The 19,641-nt window shown below is 42.5% G+C and overlaps 1 protein-coding gene across 5 annotated transcripts in view; it reads right to left on the bottom strand.

Moving 5' to 3' along the window:
* The window catches only part of LOC126203118 (protein sex-lethal-like), a 125,023-nt gene that overhangs the window by 35,803 nt on the left and 69,579 nt on the right, over positions 1 to 19,641 (bottom strand). For all 5 annotated transcript variants that reach the window (XM_049937363.1, XM_049937366.1, XM_049937362.1 and 2 more), the window contains exon 5: positions 12,022 to 12,182. In XM_049937363.1, the coding sequence (XP_049793320.1) occupies positions 12,022 to 12,182 (161 nt within the window). The remainder of the gene's footprint in view (positions 1 to 12,021; positions 12,183 to 19,641) is intronic.

Consider the following 19,641-nt stretch of genomic DNA (forward strand, 5'->3'; position numbering starts at 1 on the left):
CTGTTTAACAACTGTTTCAATTCTATGCTCGAGACTTGCTTCTTTAAGTCCTACTGAAACAGCACCTTTACTGTGTTTACCTCTGCTGAATATATATGAGTGAAGACAGAATGTTTGTTTTCACACTCTGAATGCACATAACACCAATGCCTCATTTGACAGGAGTACTGACTTTGTGAATTAATTGGTGCCTCTAGGATAAGCGAACAGAGGATTAGCAGCATAGGAAGTGGGGGCTGGGACAATTTTATGTCAAAGAGGGTGCATCCTGTCAATCAGGTAGATCAGCTAATCCCAAGTGTACAGTGGCGTGCATAACAGAATTGTACAGCCATTAAAAGAAGTCCCACAAATTTAATGACACTCACAGCTCCCAGAAAAGCCATGCTGCATGCATAATTTGGGACTTGATGTGCTGGGAAAGATTGTACTTAATTGGAAACCATCCAAATCTCAGGAAACAAGTTCAGTGGTTGCCACTAATGTGCGCCAGTACTAGTGTGCCAAGAGGATATTGAGTAAGGGAGGAGTTTAAGTACCAATATTGAAGCAGCCAGTCAGGAGTAGTTTTTATATAAAAATGTTGGGCAAGTTAGCTGCCATCAGTTAAGATGAATCATTAACATGGAAAGTCTGTGGACAGGGGAAAGTAAGCATGAACAACACTCATGAATTAGGACTGAGGCCTGTTCTGGTTAGCCAACTGCTGCTTCCAAGGCAGTACATGGAGCGGTCTACGATTGTGGGACATGTAATCAGCATGTTGCCAATCTCTCCAGCTGTTATTGCCAGTAGATGAATGCCAGTGATGCTGCTGCTTCTTTACTCAAGAAGCTCCTCACTTTGTCTCACATGTTGAGCGATCCTAGTACTAAGGTTCCCTTACCCAGAAAAAAATCTGAGTAGGCACCAGTCCTTCCACACCGAAGGCAATGGTACTAACCATTTGGCTATGGAGGAGGTCACAGGAGAAAGTAAAAATTCCAATACTTTTGTAAGAACTTTAAAATTTGGTGAGCATTGCCAAAATGTAAGATGTTAAGAAGCTGACCTGAGGAAATAGTAGTTCACTGCTACAAAACAAAGGTATGCAGTAGCAAGAATATCACGCACATGATCTGAAGAACAGTCTTAAATAGTAAATGAGATGAGAGCTCCAATTCAACATGTAAGGGAGACAAGCAAGGAACAAGAGGTATTACAAGATAGCATCCATGTTGTTGTTGTTGTTGTGGTATTCAGTTCTGAGACTGCTTTGATGCAGCTCTCCATGCTACTCTATCCTGTGCAAGCTTCTTCATCTCCCGGTACCTACTGCAGCCTACATCCTTCTGAATCTACTTACTGTCTTCATCTCTTGGTCTCCATCTACGATTTTTACCCTCTACGCTGCCCTCCAGTACTAAATTGGTGATCCCTTGATGCCTCAGAACATGTCCTACCAACCGATCCCTTCTTCTAGTCAAGTTGTGCCACAAACTCCTCTTCTCCCCAATCCTATTCAATGCTTCCTCATTAGTTATGTGATCTACCCATCTAAACTTCAACCTTCTTCTGTAGCACCACATTTCGAAAGCTTCTATTCTCTTCTTGTCTAAACTATTTATCGTCCATGTTTCACTTCCATACATGGCTACACTCCATACAAATACTTTCAGAAACGACTTCCTGACACTTAAATCAATACTCTATGTTAACAAATTTCTCTTCTTCAGAAACACTTTCCTTGCCATTGCCAGTCTACATTTTATATCCTCTCTACTTCGACCATCATCAGTTATTTTGCTCCCCAAATAGCAAAACTCCTTTACTAGTTTAAGTGTCTCATTTCCTAATCTAATTCCCTCAGCATCACCCGACTTAATTCGACTACATTCCATTATCCTCGTTTTGCTTTTGTTGATGTTCATCTTATACCCTCCTTTCAAGACACTGTCCATTCCGTTCAATTGCTCTTCCAAGTCCTTTGCTGTCTCTGACAGAATTACAATGTAATCGGCGAACCTCAAAGTTTTTATTTCTTCTACATACCTACTCCGAACTTTTCTTTTGTTTCCTTTACTGCTTGCTCAATATACAGATTGAATAGCATCGGGGAGAGGCTACAACCCTGTCTCACTTCCTTCCCAATCACTGCTTCCCTTTCATACCCCTCGACTCTTTATAACTGCCATCTACTTTCTGTACAAATTGTAAATAGCCTCTCGCTCCCTGTATTTTACCCCTGCCACCTTCAGAATTTGAAAGAGATGATTCCAGTCAACACTGTCAAAAGCTTTCTCTAAGTCTACAAATGCTAGAAACGTAGGTTTGCCTTTCCTTAATCTTTCTTCTAAGATAAGTCATAGGGTCAGTATTGCCTCACGTGTTCCAACATTTCTTCGGAATCCAAACTGACCTTCCCCGAGGTCGGCTTCTACCAGTTTTTCCATTTGTCTGTAAAGAATTCACGTTAGTATTTTGCAGCTGTGACTTATTAAACTGATAGTTCGGTAATTTTCACATCTGTCAACACCTGCTTTCTTTGGGATTGGAATTATTATATTCTTCTTGAAGTCTGAGGGAATTTCGCCTGTCTCATACATCTTGCTCACCAGGTGGTAGTTTTTTGTCAGGACTGGCTCTCCCAAGGCTATCAGTAGTTCTAATGGAATGTTGTCTACTCCCGGGGCCTTGTTTCGGCTTAGGTCTTTCAGTGGTCTGTCTAACTCTTCACGCAGTATCGTATCTCCCATTTCATCTTCATCTACATCCTCTTCCATTTCCATAATATTGTCCTCAAGAACATCGCCCTTGTATAGACCTTCTATATACTCCTTCCACCTTTCTGCTTTCCCCTCTTTGCTTAGAGCTGGGTTTCCATCTGAGCTCTTGATATTCATGAAAGTGGTTCTCTTTTCCTGTAGGCAGTATCTATCCTACCCCTCATGAGATAAGCCTCTACATCCTTACATTTGTCCTCTAGCCATCCCTGCCTAGCCATTTTGCAATTCCTGTCGATCTCATTTTTGAGACGTTTGTATTCCTTTTTGCCTGCTTCATTTACTGCATTTTGTATTTTCTCCTTTCATCAATTAAATTCAGTATTTCTTCTGTTACCCATGGATTTCTACTAGCCCTCGTCTTTTGACCTACTTGATCCTTTGCTGCCTTCACTATTTCATCCCTCAAAGCTACCCATTCTTCTTCTACTGTATTTCTTTCCCCCATTCCTGTCAATTGTTCCCTTATGCTCTTCCTGAAACTCTGTACAACCTCTGGTTCTTTCAGTTTATCCAGGTCCCATCTCCTTACATTCCCACCTTTTTGCAGTTTCTTCAGTTTTAATCTACAGCTCATAACCAATAGATTGTGGTCAGAGTCCACATCTGCCCCTGGAAATGTCTTACAATTTAAAACCTGGTTCCTAAATCTCTGTCTTACCATTATATAATCTATCTGAAACCTTCTAGTATCTCCAGTGTTCTTCCATGTATACAACCTTCTTTCATGATTCTTGAACCAAGTGTTAGCTATGATTAAGTTACGCTCTGTGCAAAATTCTACCAGGCGGCTTCCTCATTCATTTCTTAGCCCCAATCCATATTCACCTACTGTTTCCTTCTCTCCCTTTTCCTACTGTCGAATCCCAGTCACCCATGACTATTAAATGTTCGTCTCCCTTCACTATCTGAATAATTTCTTTTACCTCATCATACAGTTCATCAATTTCTTCATCATCTGCAGAGCCAGTTGGCATATAAACTTGTACTACTGTAGTAGGCGTGGGCTTCATGTCTATCTTGGCCACAATAATGCGTTCACTATGCTGTTTGTAGTAGCTTACCCACACTCCTATTTTCCTATTCATTATTAAAGCTACTCCTGCATTACCCCTATTTGATTTTGTATTTATAACCCTGTATTCACCAGTCCAAAAGTCTTGTTCCTCCTGCCACCGAACTTCACTAATTCCCACTATATCTAACTTTAACCTATCCATTTCCCTTTTTAAATTTTCTAACCTACCTGCCCAATTAAGGGATCTGACATTCCACACTCCAGTCCCTAGAACGTCAGTTTTCTTTCTCCTGACGACGACGTCCTCTTGAGTAGTCCCCGCCCGAAGATCCGAATGGGGGACTATTTTACCTCCGGAATATTTTACCCAAGAGGACGCCATCATCATTTAATGATACAGTAAAGCTGCATGCCCTTGGGAAAAATGACAGCTGTAGTTTCCCCTTGCTTTCAGCTGTTCGCAGTACTACAACAGCAAGGCCGTTTTCGTTAGTGTTACAAGGCCAGATCAGTCCCTCATCCAGACTGTTGCCCCTGCAACTACTGAAAAGGCTGCTGCCCCTCTTCAGGAACCACACATTTGTCTGGCCTCTCAACAGATACTCCTCTGTTGTGGTTGCACCTACGGTACGACTATCTGTATCGTTGAGGCACGCAAGCCTCCCCATCAACGGCAAGGTCCATGGTTCATGGGGGGATAGCATCCATATACACATTAAAATGCAAAGATGGAATGCAGAAAGCAGGAAAGGATTGTACATGAGGAGCATACTTTTAGAGAAATTGGAGGTAAGGAAAGAAAGAGAGAGAACAAATGGATGAAGAGAAAAGGAGAGCGCAGCAATATATATATATATATATATGATGTGACTTACCGAACGAAAGCACTGGTAGGTCGATAGACACACAAACAAACACAAACACAAACACACACACACACAAAATTCAACCTTTCGCAACAAACTGTTGCCTCATCAGGAAAGAGGGGAAGGAGAGGGAAAGACGAAAGGATGTGGGTTTTAAGGGAGAGGGTAAGGAGTCATTCCAATCCCGGGAGCGGAAAGACTTACCTTAGGGGGGAAAAAGGACAGGTATACACTCGCACACACGCACATATCCATCCACAAACAGACAGTATAAGCCATGTGGTTATTCCAGTTCAAAAGTGTGTCACCGATGCTCTACGCAAACTCTTTGAGCATAATGTACAAATAAACATGCGTACATATTACTTGGCAAGATGAACTGGTTACCTGGTCGTAGTGGTAAATAACTTAGTCATATCACTAATTACAGTTAGATTCCAATTCAAAAGTAGTGCTTGTTACCTAGCAATGTAAATGTGAAAAATGATCACGGAAAATATCTTTGTGGGAGGCCACAACAACTTGCAATTAATGTCTCCTATGTACCACAGGAATTAAACATTGGCAGTAAATACTTCATTGATGATATAAACAAATGTGTTACTAGACAGATTTGTGCAGCATTATAACCACCACAAGGAAATACCATATTTGCAAAAACTTCACTGCTGTTGTCAGATGACTCTGGACTTCCTTAGCAAAGAAACTGAGGAAAACTGATCCATCTATGGGATCTGATTTCAAAAAGTGCCATAATGAATGTGTCGTGTGGATGAGAGAATACATTTGCAGAAAGAGCATACTACCTTAGATTTTTTATGAAAAAATGAAGCACCAGGATTAAACACGCCAGTAATTTACCTAGATGAACTTTGGAATCTCACACATTGCACTGTGAATAACTGAGATAGTGTGAAGATTATTGGCAAACAACTGTGCCAGGCAACATTTAGTGACATAAACTGTATATGAACTGTCAACGTAAATGTGGCTATCAATACATGCTATTTTTCTTGTAATGATTAATTACAGTGAGGGCCGTTATACTCACTGTTTTATTATGTAATTTCATAAATTTTATATGTTATGCTACTTTTATTCTTTATATGCTGTTTACAATGCTACTCTTTTTTAAGAACAAAAACAAAGACAGTCTCACCACTGCTGGCTGCAATTTGCATCTATTTAAAACTGAGCATTGACTTTTACTTTTAGTAATCGACACACTTGCTTGGGAAGCAAGTGTGACAGCCATATGCCAGGGGTGAGGGGCTACCTACATATTTTAAGGTTGTACTTCATATCACAAGTTTCCTATTATAGGTAAAAAATTTGTAAATGTTTCTCACACTAGTATTTTAACTACGTGCTGCGGGTTTTTGATTATAGGATGGCCTGAGGATGGTACTATACTGAAACTGGTAGCCAGTAGGTAAATAAAACATTGTAACTACAGACTAAAACAAATATATGTTCCGCACTGGTCACTGATTCAACTGCCAGTATTTTGAGAGTATGTAATGTTTCATTGTTGTGAATAAACTGTTTTGTTTCATGTCATTTTTCCTCTATGACTATATCAGAAATACTTTGAACTACTTAAGAACAAGGAAAGCCAAGGGTTTTCTCCTCTTCATTCTTGTGACAAAATTTCACAAGAAAATGGCTGCCCTCTTACTGCCACCACACCATTCAGACCTAAATCTTATAGTACTGATCTGGAATCTTGGAAAGAATAAGATCCATAGCCTTAATATGGAAAGCATCTCACTTTTTAATTGGAAAACTAACATTGATGCTGCTATTAAATAAATGTCATGTCACACCCAACCTTATGAAAGCATTTCAATGCAACACTATTTTGGCAAATTATTTGTCAATTTCAGTTCTTTTATATTGAAGCAGCTTTTCAGTTAACCTAACAAGACCGACTGGACTTCCTTCCACATTTTTCTATCAGGGAAAAATGTGAGGTGATGACCCAGAATCAAATTTGGGACCCTGGCATTACTACTGAAAAACACTAACCGTTAGACCATGTGGTCAGTTTGCTTATGATGCTGTGGCATTAATGTCTAATATTGTGGCATTAGAAGACTAGAAAGGCCATGCACTACACAAGAAATGTGTTATAACTACTAGAGGAGAGTTACTTTGGAGCTTTGAAGCATGAAGGAAGAGAAAATATAAAAAAATTCAGTCAGCATAGATTTGAACAAAAAGTTGACATTATCATCCATGATTGAAACAGCAGATGACAAATCAGCTGATGCAGCTGCGGAATATACCAATATCACCAGGAAAGATAGTTAAAAGACTGCTGTTGTAATTTATACTACTGTCTAGTGTGGTCTAAAACTCTTATCTGAAGTTGAAACAATAAGAGCAGAATTAAAAGGCAGTGAAGCAATTCATTGAAGACACAGCACAAAAGCATGGGAAAACTCAGTCCAGTAAAGTAATTTCAGCACCTGTAAGCACTATGTAACATGTGTCCAAGCAGACAAATGTCACCTGCAACTGTTCATTAATATAAGATGATGATATGAGTTATGTTTTTAATTAAGGCAATTTCAAAACGCCCTATTTTTCATGAAACGTGGTTTCATCTTAAGTCAAATATGAAAGTGAAGAGCAAAAAAGACAAGATCCATTTAAGTAAGAAAGAGAAAAATTGGTATGTGTTGTACAACCAGAAAGAGCATACAATTTACCTGGGCTTGATTGCTCCTGATAATTTGTAGTACTCTGCAAAAGTGTATTTTTTGAGGGTGGATAGAATGTAAATGAGACTTTGTTCTGAGTATATAAGTTGAAGAGAAAGGAGTGCCTTCACAGACTCATAAATTAGTACTGCTCTCAATCTCTGAGCAACACAGGTGCATTGTACAACTGCACAACACATCATCATGATCAACACATTTTTTACTCATGCAGGTGTGAAACCCACAGAAATTTTGCAGAGATTGAGAGCACAGTTCAGTGATGAAACACTTGCAAATCTTATGAGTTCACTTGGAATAAGGAGTTCAAAGAAAGCCATAAATAGGTTGAAAATGACAACCACAACTATCGACCAACGGTATGCCTTACCAATTAATACTATTTGTGATCTATTAAGACAGTATTTAAAATTGCTTCTCCCATATAATTAAATTATGGCAGCAGTCAAGCTATCATTACAAAGAAACTAGGACACCATAGACTACACATCTGGTGGTTCTCTTAACTTTTGCCTGAATAAAAGAAGTAAAATATGTGAAGTTTACAGGAACATTAATGCCAATGTCTGAACCAGTGATAAAACACAGGTACACCACTAAATACCCAAGTCAAAACAGGACACTAAAAAGTGTATAAGGAAGGGTGAGGCAATGCCAGTGAAAGCCAGCACTATAATGTAGCTGGCAAGATACTATGTATTTCTGACCAGTGTGGTGTTATGCATATTGACCTTCGATTTTTTTTGTACAAGCACCATATTATCAGCATGACATATAGTGTGACCTTTTGAATGAAATTAAACTTCCTTAATTCAACGAATGACACGATCAACTGATACAACATTCCTCTACACTGTTGTATCTTTGCCAAGCAGTGACAAGGCTATTCCACTGATGGGCAGTGACATGGAGGTGGAATCAATTTGTCGCGTTAGTAGGGGGCGGACAATACACACTAAGCCATGTACATGTAGAAGCTGCCAGAGGGCTCAATTCAGATGGGCAAACCTTATTTTTCTCGGCTGCTTTAAAATAAGCATACAACACAGTCAAAAAGCTGTTCACATACTAACATGAGGCACCTGAGTATGTGCCATTATAACAAATTTTGCGATATTTTGTCATATGAAAGTTGGCAGCTGTGGTTTTTTCATGTTTGTTAGCTGCAATCTTTCCCATTAGTAGCCTAATAGCTTTTGTGTGGTGAGCATTGTAGTTTGATGTTTATTTTCATCACGGGGCAGGTGACAACTGAGCAATGTATCCAAGTAACAAAAACTTATTACAAAAACAGTGGAAGTCCCACAGCAACTGTTCGTGAATTGTGTGTGACACTCGTACGTAATGCTGCTCCAACCAAATCATTAGTTTGGAAGTTGACCCGGAAGTTTGAAACCATGGGTTCTGTAGTGGACTGACAAAGCAGCCAGTCCACAGTGAAGTAGCCGAAAGGGCACGCGTCAACTCACGCCGTCTGGCGTTAAGTCTGGAACAGGATGCGTAATGAATGTGATAAAGAAAAGAACGTAGCTACTAGAACACTTAACTTTTATATTGTCCTTTGGTATACAGCATTCTGGATGATACAAGTGAGACTCTATCTTGAGGTACATGCAACGTTACAAATGGTTAATGGCGCCTTGCTAGGTCGTAGCCATTAACTTAGCTGAAGGCTATTCTAACTGTCTCTCGGCAAATGAGAGAAAGGCTTCGTCAGTGTAGTCGCTAGCAACGTCGTCGTACAACTGGGGCGAGTGCTCGTACGTCTCTCGAGACCTGCCTTGTGGTGGCGCTCGGTCTGCGATCACACAGTGGCGACACGCGGGTCCGACATGTACTAATGGACCGCGGCCGATTTAAGCTACCACCTAGCAAGTGTGGTGTCTGGCGGTGACACCACAGGTTCTGTTTCAAATGTTGAGAAAACACGACGGCCACATTCTATTGGAACACAAGAAAACACTGCTGTGAGTGTAAGCTCCAGAAAATCGGTTCACTGAAAAGCTCAACAATTGAATTTATCACCAAGTTCAATGCATGAAATCCTTTCAAAAGATCTGAAAATGCATGTGTACAAGATTCAACTTACACAGGAGTTGAACCCTGCAGATCATGGAAAGCGACATCAGTTCGCTCAATGGGTCTTGGCTTGACAAGCAGAGAACGAAAACTTCACAAAAGGAATAATTTTCTCAGATGAGGTGCACTTCCACCTCGGTAGGTTCACCAATAAGTAGAACTGCAGAATTTGAGGTAATGAAAATCCGCAAGTGACTGTGGAAGATGAGATGTCTCCACAATGCACGACCGTGCGGTGTGGGTTCTGGGCAGGGGGCGTGATCGGCTTGTACTTTTTTGAAAATGATGAGGGAGCTGCCGTCAATGTTAATGGCGAACGTTACCAAAACATGCTCTCTGATTGGTTTTTCCTCTTACTGATGAAAATGGCGATTTTTTGGTTTCAACAAGACGGTGCAATATGTCACTCATCCCTTGACAGAACTGCTCTTCCTCAAGAAAAATTTTCCATAGTAACCGGGAATGGCGTGCCAGATCATGCGCTCTTACACCTTGTCACTTTTTTTGTGGGGATCCGTGACATCAAAAGTATACGTGAAAAAACCACCAACAATACACCAACTGTAGGATGAAATTAAAAGGATTATTAGTGGCATACCACCAGATTTTTGTGAATGCGTCATCGAGAACTTTAATGAACGCATTGCTCATTGCTGCGCAGCCTTGGGTGATCATAAGGAGAATATATTTTCAAACATATATGGAAGAAGTTACTTAATGTGTAAAAAAAAAGCTATTAGTCCCTGCTTTCCGGACACCCTCTAGTAATGTGATGATTATCTTGCTGTGGGTTTTGATTTCAGTTTGTTTAACACAGGGTTTAATTCCTCATTGTTTACAACAGACTTGGCATCCATCCTCGAATTAGTTGGCATGCAAACTTCCTATCTGGTGTCGCACATTGCTGTCTCCCAACTTGTACCATTTGTGAATGAGTTCTGCATCAGTCTGAACTTTACTGTAAGCACCTCATTTGTGTTCGTATCCAGTGGGATACATAATGCCTGTCACCACACTGCAGCTCTCACTCACCAGAAATTGTCAGAGAGAAAATGAATGCTCTTCAATCAACCCCCTTACATCCCAGACCTATGACTCTGAGATTTTTCATATCTTTGGATCATTTGAGGAAGCACTACCAGGAAAAGTATAGGACAATGACGCTATCATGGAAGACTTCAAGCAGAACTGGCTGGACATGACCCCAGTCCTTTTGACGATAATACCATCAAGAACATGCAACGAGGTAGGCTAAGTGCATTTTAAAAACTGGAGATTATACACAAAAGTGATGTATACTTGATTATGTCGCAACACCAAATGAAAAAATAAAACCATTAAAAACAAAAATTTCATTTACATTTGATCCATCCTACTAAAACAAGGATTTCTTGTTGATGCAAAAAGTTATGCACATCATATATTTAATTGAAGAGGAACAGCAGTAGTGCTAACTAAATCAGAAATCATTACACCAGATTTTTAACATCACTTGCATTAAACAAATGATAATTGAAAAACTGATATCTGATCGGACTAGCAACATCAATGTAAGGCTTAATATGTCAACTAGTAGGCAAAAATTAGTTTCTGGCATGTGATTTTCATCTTCTGGAATTCGTGTTGCATGTAAATGTAGCATAAGAAACCCTTATTTCATTCATGACAGACTGAATTTCAAAACTACGCAGTAAGGCAGAAGAGGGAGTGCGGGGAGGATCACTATTTCATCCATGAAGGAACTCAGTACACTCACTCTGAATGAAACAACAAATAACAACTGGCTTATTGAGGTCTTCTCCAACAATATTTAAACAAAGGAAGACAAAGCACTTTTGCTGAATGAACACTGTATTTATTTGCAATTAGTGTCAGGTCCCAGCAGATGGCATATTTCTTGTGGAGATTTACAGGTTTGTCACGAGGAAGTTTGAGCAGAAACCCATATTTTGTGTGTAACTTTGAGACATTTCTGATGAAGTGTGCTATGTTACACAAGACATATATGCTAGGGACTGAGGATGTGGTTCAACTCAGAACTAGTTCTGGATAAATAAATCATTCAGTCGACAAGCTCTAATCCTGCTCTCTTAAGAAAAAGAGCTGCGCAGCAGTCTCATGTAACAGCATGTACGATATCATGCCCCATATTTTTTTATACCCCAATAAACTAAATTAAACCTCACAGCCCCTCTCAGATAAGGTTATTCAGTATGTATCACAAATAAACTGCCAGTCTCTTTTATTGTTTCCTATGTGTTCTGTGTTGCATAATATCCATACGCCAATAGAATACTAAAATTATTAGGCCATTAACTAAACACTACTTTAAATAACAAAACCAAATTGTGTGTGATGATTTCTAGAATTATTTACAATAAAATACTTTACAACGCCCAAAACTGGAGCACTAAATGTGACAACTACTTCACAAACAGGCAGCAATGACATATGAACAGCTGGAAAACATGAGCAAATGGTAAATCAAAATAATGATTATGATTTACTTGTTATATTCTGCAAAAATGCATTTTAACATCTGTTTATAGCTAATGGATCAGGGAGTTTCTCACCTCTGCTTTGATTGAAGCCTGCCTGCCATCCTGCATAATAAGCTGCCTTCTGCTTACCATGCTCTTCAGCAACTTTCACCGTAAGAGGTTCAGTACCATCCTCAGGTATAACACCATTAAGGTTGTTTATTGCCAGCTGAGCCTCTTCACGGCGGTCATACCTGAAACAATAGTCGGTTACTTGTGTCATCATTTCTCTTCAGTTTATTTCAGTATGGTCAGAACAATTGTCTTCTGTCCTAGCAGTCTTGGCATGTTACGCTACACAATGAATTGACTTTACAGCTCTGATGGAAAGATGGTATGCATCATCCCCATGTTACCAAATGTGAGGCTAATCACACAACACCACAACTATAAAACATGACCACAAAAGGCCAGCTATGTATTCCTTTTACACATGGATTCAATGTACATACAGTCTCAATTGTCTGTCAATCTTACTGAATGAAGGAGGAGGAGGAGATTCATGTTTAACGTCGCATCGAGAACAAGGTCATTAGAGGGGGCACAAGCTCGGCCTTGGGAAGGAAGAAGGAAAGACGTCATGGCCTTTCAAAGGAACCATCCCAGCATTTGCCTTAAGTGATTTTGGGAAATCACAGAAAAAGTAATCAGAATGGCAAGAAGCAGGTTTGAACCACTGTCCTCCCAAATGGGAATCAGGTACACTTACTCTGTACTACCCCACACTGACAATAGTAGATGTTTTCTGTAAATGAACACTTTCTGTTCTATTAAGAAGTTTACAAAAGAACAGAGAATACAGAGTTGCGTTTATAGGAGAAACAAGGGGTGGATGGGACATGTGTTAACCACATTTAGGGAAACTCTTAGGAAAACGAAACTAATTTACAGTAAAAAGTAATGAGACAGGTAATTTTTTGAGAGGGGAGTGAGTAGAAGGCGTACAGGAGGTTGATGATGTCATTAGAGACTATGCACCACTACAGTCTTGTTGACAGAACCATACAAATACTTCCCAGGGCTTTAGAAAATCACTGAGACTCTTAGAAGCCCCTTTAAGTAGCACTTTAAACAATTTTTTTGCTCCCAATTCATTGGTATGAATATTTACCACCCTATAACTCATGGTAGACTTAGAAATACATAATAAATTCAGCACTTTTATTCATTACTCTTCTCAAAGAGTACGTACTGAACGGAATTCATAAACAAAGACGATGTGACTTACCAAATGAAAGTGCTGGCAGGTCGACAGACACACAAACAAACACAAACATACACACAAAATTCAAGCTTTATATATGTATATAATACAGGGAAACATTCCACGTAGGAAAAACAAAGATGATGTGACTTACCGAACGAAAGCGCTGGTAGGTCGATAGACACACAAACAAACACAAACACACACACAAAATTCACGCTTTCGCAACAAACTGTTGCCTCATCAGGAAAGAGGGGAAGGAGAGGGAAAGACGAAAGGATGTGGGTTTTAAGGGAGAGGGTAAGGAGTCATTCCAATCCCGGGAGCGGAAAGACTTACCTTAGGGGAAAAAAAGGACAGGTATACACTCGCACACACACACATATCCATCCACACATATACAGGACAAGCAGACATATTTAAAGACACAGAGTTTGGGCAGAGATGTCAGTCGAGGCGGAAGTGAAGAGGCAAAGATGATGTTGAATGACAGGTGAGGTATGAGTGGCGGCAACTTGAAATTAGCGGAGATTGAGGCCTGGTGGGTAACGGGAAGAGAGGATATATTGAAGAGCAAGTTCCAATCTCCGGAGTTCGGATGGGTTGGTGTTGGTGGGAAGTATCCAGATAACCCGGACGGTGTAACACTGTGCCAAGATGTGCTGGCCGTGCACCAAGGCATGTTTAGCCACAGGGTGATCCTCATTACCAACAAACACTGTCTGCCTGTGTCCATTCACGCGAATGGACAGTTTGTTGCTGGTCATTCCCACATAGAATGCATCACAGTGTAGGCAGGTCAGTTGGTAAATCACGTGAGTGCTTTCACACGTGGCTCTGCCTTTGATCGTGTACACCTTCCGGGTTACAGGACTGGAGTAGGTGGTGGTGGGAGGGTGCATGGGACAGGTTTTACACCGGGGGCGGTTACAAGGATAGGAGCCAGAGGGTAGGGAAGGTGGTTTGGGGATTTCATAGGGATGAACTAACAGGTTACGAAGGTTAGGTGGACGGCGGAAAGACACTCTTGGTGGAGTGGGGAGGATTTCATGAAGGATGGATCTCATTTCAGGGCAGGATTTGAGGAAGTCGTATCCCTGCTGGAGAGCCACATTCTTCACTTTTGAAGGCCAGACATACCAACAATTAAAGGGAATAGCCATGGGTACCAGGATGGCCCCCTCGTATGCCAACCTATTCATGGGTCGCTTAGAGGAAGCCTTCTTGGTTACCCAGGCCTGCCAACCCAAAGTTTGGTACAGATTTATTGATGACATCTTCATGATCTGGACTCACAGTGAAGAAGAACTTCAGAATTTCCTCTCCAACCTCAACTCCTTTGGTTCCATCAGATTCACCTGGTCCTACTCCAAATCCCATGCCACTTTCCTTGACGTTGACCTCCACCTGTCCAATGGCCAGCTTCACACGTCCATCCACACCAAACCCACCAACAAGCAAGAGTACCTGCATTATGATAGCTGCCACCCATTCCACATCAAACGGTCCCTTCCCTACAGCCTAGGTCTTCGTGGCAAACGAATCTGCTCCAGTCCGGAATCCCTGAACCATTACACCAACAACCTGACAACAGCTTTCGCATCTCGCAAGTACCCTCCCGACCTGGTACAGAAGCAAATAACCAGAGCCACTTCCTCATCCCCTCGAACCCAGAATCCCCCACAGAAGAACCACAAAAGTGCCCCACTTGTGACAGGATACTTTCTGGGACTGGACCAGACTCTGAATGTGGCTCTCCAGCAGGGATACGACTACCTCAAATCCTGCCCTGAAATGAGATCCATCCTTCATGAAATCCTCCCCACTCCACCAAGAGTGTCTTTCCGCCGTCCACCTAACCTTCGTAACCTGTTAGTTCATCCCTATGAAATCCCCAAACCACCTTCCCTACCCTCTGGCACCTATCCTTGTAACCGCCCCCGGTGTAAAACCTGTCCCATGCACCCTCCCACCACCACCTACTCCGGTCCTGTAACCCGGAAGGTGTACACGATCAAAGGCAGAGCCACGTGTGAAAGCACCCACGTGATTTACCAACTGACCTGCCTACACTGTGATGCATTCTATGTGGGAATGACCAGCAACAAACTGTCCATTCGCATGAATGGACACAGGCAGACAGTGTTTGTTGGTAATGAGGATCACCCTGTGGCTAAACATGCCTTGGTGCACGGCCAGCACATCTTGGCACAGTGTTACACCGTCCGGGTTATCTGGATACTTCCCACCAACACCAACCTATCCGAACTCCAGAGATGGGAACTTGCTCTTCAATATATCCTCTCTTCCCGTTACCCACCAGGCCTCAATCTCCGCTAATTTCAAGTTGCCGCCACTCATACCTCACCTGTCATTCAACATCATCTTTGCCTCTTCACTTCCGCCTTGACTGACATCTCTGCCCAAACTCTTTCTCTTTAAATATGTCTGCTTGTGTCTGTAAATGTGTGGATGGATATGTGTGTGTGTGTGTGTGTGTGTGTGTGTGTGTGTGTGTGTGTGTGCGCGCGCTAGTGTATACCCGTCCTTTTTTTCCCCCTAAGGTAAGTCTTTCCGCTCCCGGGATTGGAATGACTCCTTACCCTCTCCCTTAAATCCCACTTCCTTTCGTCTTTCCCTCTCCTTCCCCTCTTTCCTGATGAGGCAACAGTTTGTTGCGAAAGATTGAATTTTGTGTGTCTGTCTGTGTGTCTATAGACCTGCCAGCGCTTTCGTTCGGTAAGTCACATCACCTTTGTTTTTAGATATATTTTTCCCACGTGGAATGTTTCCCTCTATTATATTGATATCAGTAATTTGAACCCAACAATTACGTTTGTTATTGTCACTGTTGCATTTCGAAATCTTTTCTGTCGTCTTATTTTCTCTTTCTGTTTTTGCCAGTAGTTTCTCTTTGTATTCACCTTCTCCTTTTTACCGTAATCTGCTATACAATTTTATCCCGCCTATATATACTTAATAATACGTAACCCACTTCCAAACCATAACAAAAAAATTTTTTTACCGCTTTCAACACTACCGCCGCTATAAAATCCACCATTTCTAGTTCACAAACAGTTCCTTTCACCTTTTAAACAACCATTTCGGCTAGTTCTAATAACTTTCGCTTTATTTCCATTACCGTTTTTCCCACATCACGGATAATTTTTATCCGCTTCCCACAGGTTTTAACGTCGTTATTTCTTCGTCAGACAATTGTTAGCCTCATTTTCATAATCTGCCACCACAAAACCACTCCTTTTAATACATTACACGCAGTTTTCTCGAAATTTTCCCGAATTTCTCCGTCCTTTAACGTGTTTTGGCGGCAACACAACCACCTAAGCTTTGTGCACATCGTTGTCTACCAACCCAAGTCCAACATAGCCCAGCTGTACCCAACACCTTCTCACCTTTTTTCACACCAGATCTCCAGTTGCTTTCCAGTCCACCTTTATCTCTCCCCATATATTTTTATTTTCATTTTCATTTCAGCCTCATGTTACACTTTCCACCTTCTAATACCATGTCACCCTCACAACACCCCCACAACGACCCCATTAAGTTTTATTTACATTCCCTCCGCAAACATGCCTTCGCCCTAGCCAGATTACGCTCCATATTCTATTTTCTCAGGCTTGTCTGACATTTGGCATTACCCCCAAAGGCCTCACACTTAAAGTTCCCATCTCTGGCTGCAACCCTTCTTTCCATCAGTCCCTATACCAGCTCCAAACTGAACAATCCATTGCCCTCACCCACCTAATCCTTCACCTACACATCAACTCAGCCAATGAACACACCCGTCAACTCCTATCCTTAATAAAAGTCCTTAATCTTTCCTCTCCCACATCCACACCGGCTGTTCAAAGCATCCTCCTACAGGGCAACCGTAAATTAGAACAGCATGCCACCCTCCACCTCAAAAAACTATCCAATCTCCTGGTTTCCCACCTCCGGAAAGGCAACTCACTCACCCTTCACAACCTTTCCAGCAAACCTCAACCTCCTCTCATTGCACACCAACCCAGTCTCTCCCATCTACTCAATCTCCCACTTCCAGCTCCACTCCCTCCAAAACCTCAAAATTCCAATCAACACAACCTGGAACCTCAACACCCTAATTCAGTAGTTAACCTTTCCTCCAAACCTCTCTCCCAATCCGAAACCTCTGTCCTATCCAAAGGCCTCACCTTCAGCCCCACTCCCAGATTCAACCAAACAGCCCTCGTCAAAGATTTACTGTCCTACACTCGTACCCTCCGCTGGAAATATCACTTTGCCACGAAGAAAAATGATCCTAATCCTACTCCTAATGATCCAACTCCCCAAGACACCATCCAAATTGAACCCTGCCTGGAACAGTTCCGTCCTCCGTCGCAGCGGGACCCACCTCCTCTTCCTCAAAATCACCCTCTCCAAACCTTACAGGAATTTCTGACTTCCAGCCTTGCATCTCAATCCTTCTTGAAAAACCTTAATCCTACTCCCAACATCACCACTGCTGAAGCCCAGGCTATCCGTGATCTGAAGGCTGACCAATCCATCGTCATTCTTCCGGCGGACAAGGGTTCCACGATCGTGGTACTTGATCGTCGGGAGTATGTGGCTGAGGGACTGCGTCAGCTTTCAGACAACACCACATACAAAGTTTGCCAAGGTAACCCCATTCCCGATGTCCAGGCGGAGCTTCAAGGAATCCTCAGAACCTTAGGCCCCCTGCAAAACCTTTCACCTGACTGCATCAACCTCCTGACCCCACCGACACCCCGCACCCCTACCTTCTACCTTCTTCCTAAAATCCACAAACCCAATCATACCGGCCGCCCCATTGTAGCTGGTTACCAAGCCCCCACAGAACGTATCTCTGCCTACGTAGATCAACACCTTCAACCCATTACATGCAGTCTCCCATCCTTCATCAAAGACACCAACCACTTTCTCGAACGCCTGGAATCCTTACTCAATCTGTTACCCCCGGAAACCATCCTTGTAACCATTGATGCCACTTCCTTATACACAAATATTCCGCACATCCAGGGCCTCGCTGCAATGGAGCACTTCCTTTCACGCCGATCACCTGCCACCCTACCTAAAACCTCTTTCCTCATCACCTTAGCCAGCTTCATCCTGACCCACAACTTCTTCACTTTTGAAGGCCAGACATACCAACAATTAAAGGGAACAGCCATGGGTACCAGGATGGCCCCCTCGTACGCCAACCTATGCATGGGTCGCTTAGAGGAAGCCTTTACCCAGGCCTGCCAACCCAAAGTTTGGTACAGATTTATTGATGACATCTTCATGATCTGGACTCACAGTGGAGAAGAACTTCAGAATTTCCTCTCCAACCTCAACTCCTTTGGTTCCATCAGATTCACCTGGTCCTACTCCAAATCCCATGCCACTTTCCTTGACGTTGACCTCCACCTGTCCAATGGCCAGCTTCACACGTCCGTCCACATCAAACCCACCAACAAGCAACAGTACCTGCATTATGATAGCTGCTACCCATTCCACATCAAACGGTCCCTTCCCTACAGCCTAGGTCTTCGTGGCAAACGAATCTGGTCCAGTCCGGAATCCCTGAACCATTACACCAACAACCTGACAACAGCTTTCGCATCTCGCAACTACCCTCCCGACCTGCTACAGAAGCAAATAACCAGAGCCACTTCCTCATCCCCTTGAACCCAGAATCCCCCACAGAAGAACCACAAAAGTGCCCCACTTGTGACAGGATACTTTCCGGGACTGGACCAGACTCTGAATGTGGCTCTCCAGCAGGGATACGACTTCCTCAAATCCTGCCCTGAAATGAGATCCATCCTTCATGAAATCCTCCCCACTCCACCTTGAGTGTCTTTCCGCCGTCCACCTAATCTTCGTAACCTGTTAGTTCATCCCCATGAAATCCCCAAACCACCTTCCCTACCCTCTGGCACCTATCCTTGTAGCCACCCCCGGTGTAAAACCTGCCCATGCACCCTCCCACCACCACCTACTCCAATCCTGTAACCCGGAAGGTGTACACGATCAAAGGCAGAGCCACATGTGAACGCACCCACGTGATTTACCAACTGACCTGCCTACACTGTGATGCATTCTATGTGGGAATGACCAGCAACAAACTGTCCATTCGCATGAATGGACACAGGCAGACAGTGTTTGTTGGTAATGAGGATCACCCTGTGGCTAAACATGCCTTGGTGCACGGCCAGCACATCTTAGCACAGTGTTACACCGTCCGGGTTATCTGGATACTTCCCACCAACACCAACCTATCCGAACTCCGGAGATGGGAACTTGCTCTTCAATATATCCTCTCTTCCCGTTACCCACCAGGCCTCAATCTCCGCTAATTTCAAGTTGCCGCCACTCATACCTCACCTGCCATTCAACATCATCTTTGCCTCTTCACTTCCACCTTGACTGACATCTCTGCCCAA

This window comes from Schistocerca nitens, chromosome 9, assembly GCF_023898315.1.
Source record: "Schistocerca nitens isolate TAMUIC-IGC-003100 chromosome 9, iqSchNite1.1, whole genome shotgun sequence".
NCBI lineage: Eukaryota > Metazoa > Arthropoda > Insecta > Orthoptera > Acrididae > Schistocerca > Schistocerca nitens.